General features: G+C 46.3%; 1 protein-coding gene across 1 annotated transcript; it reads left to right on the forward strand.

Annotated features, from left to right (window-relative positions):
* The first annotated feature begins 2,290 nt into the window (after positions 1-2,290).
* BHLHA15 (basic helix-loop-helix family, member a15) lies at positions 2,291-2,791 on the forward strand. The gene has a single exon (XM_010012532.1). The coding sequence runs from the start codon at positions 2,291-2,293 to the stop codon at positions 2,789-2,791; it is 501 nt and encodes a 166-aa protein (XP_010010834.1).
* Positions 2,792-4,827: the final 2,036 nt, after the last annotated feature.

The following is a 4,827-nucleotide window of genomic DNA, read 5'->3' on the forward strand; positions in this document are numbered from 1 at the left end:
TGGCTCCTGTTGGTAGACCCTGGCTCAGCACCTGCTGTGCTCCTACTGCTGCTCCTGGCTTCACATGGGTCTCTGCCATGGCACTCCTCGAGCCTTAGACACCTTCTCCACAGCTGGTGGCAGTGGTAAGTCACAGAAGAGGGATGCCGGACTGATACAGAGGGTGGAAAACTTGTTGGTATTTGGTTGCTCTCTCTTTAGTTTCTCTTGACCACCCCAGTCTGTTGCCCCGATCCCCTCTCTGTGTCCACTTCCTCTTTGCACACCCATGCCCTCCCCCCGGGGGTCCTGGCAGCGTCGCTGCAGCTCCATGAGGGTGTTTCTCAGGCTTGCACCCTCTTCTACCACGTCATCCCTTTTGCTTCCCTCCAGCCTGCAGTTTTAAAGGCTACTTTGCTCCCACAGTTTGGTGAAGCCTCCTTTCTGTTGGATTTTCTTCCAGCATTTTCTGCTGGCTGCCTCCACAAACCTCCTCTTCACCAAGCCCTGCAGGCTGTTTTCTTTTCCAACAGCAGCTGCTCATTTCTTTGCTCTCCCTAACAGTGCTTTTTGTGCTGGAGGGGGGAAGTTGACTGGTCTTCTTTGTGCCTGCCTTTATTTTTCTGTCCTGCAGTTACACCTTTTCTGCCAAGTGAGCTAGATTAAGGGTCCGGAACAAACACAGAGCTTGGCTTTAGTCTTGTTTTCTTAAGATACCTGTACTTCTCTAGCATTTTTTCTAGGCTCCCACAACACAAACTGTTCAGTGCTGTCTTTCAGCATTCGTCACCTGGGTGTTACCGTAACTAAACTGCTTTGTGAATTCCTGTCAGTTGCCTTCCTGGTGGTAAGGAACCCAGGACAGCCAAGATGCCCTCACAGGCAGAGAACTGAGTGACTCTGAATGCTGAGCAGCTGAAGATGTCTCTAAAGAAATGAGAGGGGAAGTGATATTTACTGCAGCACACCTGGGAACTGCTCACCACCTGCTGCACCTAAGGTTGATGTCCTATATGGGACAGGCGAGCACCTGTGGCTAGGTTTCTTTGGAGCTGGTTTTGTTTTAATTGGCTCACCAACTCTAACTGCTCCTACATCACAGTATCAGCATAGAAACATCTTTTTTAAAAGTCCAAACCTTTCTATATGAACTGGAAGAAAGTTGAAAAAAACATGGAAATAGTCTCAGTAACCTTGGTGGTTGGTGCTGGAGGTAGGGTTGCTGTGGGGCTGCTCCCTTCTGGTGTAGTGTTGGCACAGAATCTGGGCTGAGGGAGAGTAAGATTTCAGTGCTGTCATCTGTCCTTGCTAATATGCGAGGAAGGAACATTGCTGGGTCTTTTTGGATAACCTGAAGAATAAATACTGCTGCTGTTGAACTAGGGCAGAAACTGCCATTAGGCCCCACCATTATTTGGTTGCTGTGGGAAGAGGGGAGTGATTATTTTTGTGTGTGGTGGGGACTCACCCAGAGTGCAGAAACATTGCATGTGAAAATAAATGTATTGCCAGCTGGGAGTTTCTGAGCTTCTGTAGGAGTTCGTGTGTCATGTTTCCCTCTAGTGGACTGCTCATAAACACAGTGGAAACCTATTCCTACAAAAAGCAATTACCAGGAGTTCAAGGAGAAATTACTTTCTGAGTAAGAGCCTGAGGGTTCTAGAATCCCACACGTAAGCCTGCATATGTACAAGGAGGTGGTGTGTGGTTTTATTGTAACTTGTGGTAACTAGGCCTGGGAGAAGGCAGAAGCATGAGAGATCAGAGTACAGGCAATGTGTTATCAAACCTAATTGACCATTGCATGCACTCCTGTTATTTTTTTTTGAATTGTGATTCACTTTTCCCATGGGAAGACTGGATCAGCTTGGAGACCTTTTTCTCTTATGTGCAGTGAGAGAATTTTGAGGCCTGCTTACAAGAAAGTAGAGGTGTCTAGTTTTCACTTGGCTTCCCATACCAGAGGACACGAGCGGGTGATTCGCTGCATCTTTGTTCCAATGGTCCTGTTCACTTGGCTTCTGCTCTCTCTGTAACCTTTTCCTTCCAGCTGAAGGAGGATCTGTTGTTCTCTAAAAAAAGATTTTCTCCTCTGTTCATCTGCACAGGTCATCTTGACTGATAACGTTCACAGCTTCTAAAATGAACATCACTAAATTGGGAGCCAGTGGTGGCTTCCCAGTAGTGAACAAGTAAACAAACATATCAAACCTGCATCGGATCACTTGCTCAAGATGGAGCTGTGCAACAGTTAATGATGTTCATGTTTTTACAGCACACTGATGCCTAATACCAGTACATCTACCAAACCATGAAGACTAAAACCAAAGGAAAGCAGCAGAGGCACACTGCTGACAAAGAAGCATTTTCTGAGGAGTCAGCAATGGGGAAAAAAGAACTGGTGAAATGTTTGCGGCACAAAGGAAGGAGGAATGGGGGAAGCAAGGAGGGCAGCAAGAGGGCTCCAGCCAGAGCCAAGCATCCTTGGAGCAGTAAGGACGGGCATTTGAGGAGACTGGAAAGCAACGAGCGGGAGAGGCAGAGAATGCACAAGCTCAACAACGCGTTCCAGGCCTTGCGGGAGGTGATTCCTCACGTGAGAGCTGAGAACAAACTGTCCAAAATAGAGACTCTCACACTGGCCAAAAACTACATTAAATCCTTGACCTCCATTATACTCAATATGTCCAACGGACACTTTCCAGCAGCAGAAGGGATAGGGGGAGCCCGGGGGTCCAAATTGTACCAGCATTATCAACAGCAACATGGCAACGATGATCATGAGGAACAATTACAAAAATACTCCACATAGATTCATAGCTTCAGCCAAAACACCTACAGTTAGCTAATACCGTCATTCTTTCCCCTTCTGGCATGTTACATGTCAGTACATAGAGGTTTTAAGAGTTTATTTTTGCCTCCATATATCCCCTATTTTTTGTCTTAAAAAGATGAACTGGTAACAACACTCCTGGCTATAGGTTACATGGCACGTTAAACAAAATTCCCTTAAATTATAAGAATTTTTCAGAGCTTAATGGATACATTTGGTGTGTCAGGGTGTGGAAACCTGTCCTATAACACTGTATTTGCCTTGAAACTAAAGATGTAGCAACTTCTGAAAATCGCCCTCCCTGCAAGCGTTGTGAGTTGAGCATTTAAGGCCCATTGTCACCCAAGTTCCCTGGAGCTTGTAGAGAATCCTGGCAGTAGTGCTGTTCACCAACCTGTCAGAATAGGTTTCCTCCTCTTCTGCTATGGAGGAAATTAAAATTGATGCCAACATTTGACTGACTTGATGAGTGAAGTGGCAGGTATGGGAAATTGGCCACCAAATCTGAATGTTTATCTTGAGTGTTTTGGATCTGCTCTGATAATTTCGAACCTTGCAAAGCATGAAACTTCTAAAGTACTTGCTAATGTAAATATCTACAAAGCTTTCTTAGATTGTAAGCTCTCCAGAGTTAGGACATTTTCTGGTCTATGTTTCCAGAGCATCCATCCTCATGGAGTCTTTAGTGCATCTCTGGGTGCCATTGTAAGACAAATAATAGGTAGAGGGACAAATTACTTATTTTTGCCAAAACTTTGATAAAAATGTTTTAGTGTAGTCATAAGTTAGACAACGATCTATCCAACTAAAATTATTTGCTAATGAAGCCTGTAATGCGATCAGGATTCTTCCTGGGCTAGTGCTAGATTCTGGTATTATTAAACACAATAAATGAAGCAGGAACTCCTCAAAAAGGAAAATGAGATTTTTTTTTATCCCCCCCCCCAATCTTTATGTAAAGAGTTTTAAGTCACTGAGGAATTCTCATTTCCTTGTATTCTCACGTGAACACCAAGCTGAGGTGCCCTCAATTGGAACTGTGCTGCCCGTGTTCCAGCTTTTCCTGCCCATGTGCCCAAGTCCTGCACTGGCTGGATGGCTGTTGCTCTGTCGTGTGGACAGCAAAGTAGGAATCTGACATCTCATACACTGGTAGGATTGATAATAGTGTGTGGCATGGCCCTTCTCCCTGCCACGCAGGGCTATGGGAGGAGGAAGAGTGGCTGAGGAAGGATTTATCAGGTCCATCACAAAAAGGTTATGCTGCGCTGCATAGTTTATAACATGCTTTGCCTCAGCAGGGCTCATAGTGTGATAAATTTCACTTGGAGTAAAAGGTAAGGTTTCCCAGACAGGGATGTGAATTATTTTTCAGCCTGGAAAAGGCTCCAGGGCGACCTTAGAGCAGCTTCCAGTGCCTAAATGGGCCAACAAGAAACCTGGAGAGGGACTTTATATGAGGGCAAGTAGTGACAGGACAAGGTTGGCTTTAAACTGACAGAGGGGAGCTCTAGATTAGGTATTAGGAGGAAGTTTTTCATTATGAGAGGTGAGGTGAGGTCCTGGCACAGGGTGCCCAGAGAAGCTGTGGCTGCCCCATCCCTGGCAGTGTTAAAGACCAGGTTGGACAGGGCTTGGAACAACCTGGTCTAGTGGAAGGTGTCCCTGTCTGTATCCCTGCCTGTGGCAGGGGGTTGGAACTGGATGAGCTCAAGGTCCCTTCCATCCGAAACCAGTCTATAGTTCTGATTTTTCTCCACCATAGCAACCCTCAGCTATGATGTATAACAACAACATGGTCTTTTATATGTGCAGTCGCCTTACTGGAGAGAAATCATTTAGCTCTTGACTCAACTAGGGCTTCCCAGGCTGTTCTGACGCTAGGAGAGTTGTGATTACCTGTCCCTAGTGTCGCCGGCTCTCCCGCAGGCTCGCCTTGCTGCGTTCACGTGACTGAGCAGGGAACCTCCTGTGCTGGGAAAGCCCGCGGGGGCACCTCGCGACCCCGGCGTCCC

This window comes from Nestor notabilis, unplaced genomic scaffold (assembly GCF_000696875.1).
Source record: "Nestor notabilis isolate BGI_N333 unplaced genomic scaffold, ASM69687v1 scaffold22930, whole genome shotgun sequence".
Lineage (NCBI taxonomy): Eukaryota > Metazoa > Chordata > Aves > Psittaciformes > Psittacidae > Nestor > Nestor notabilis.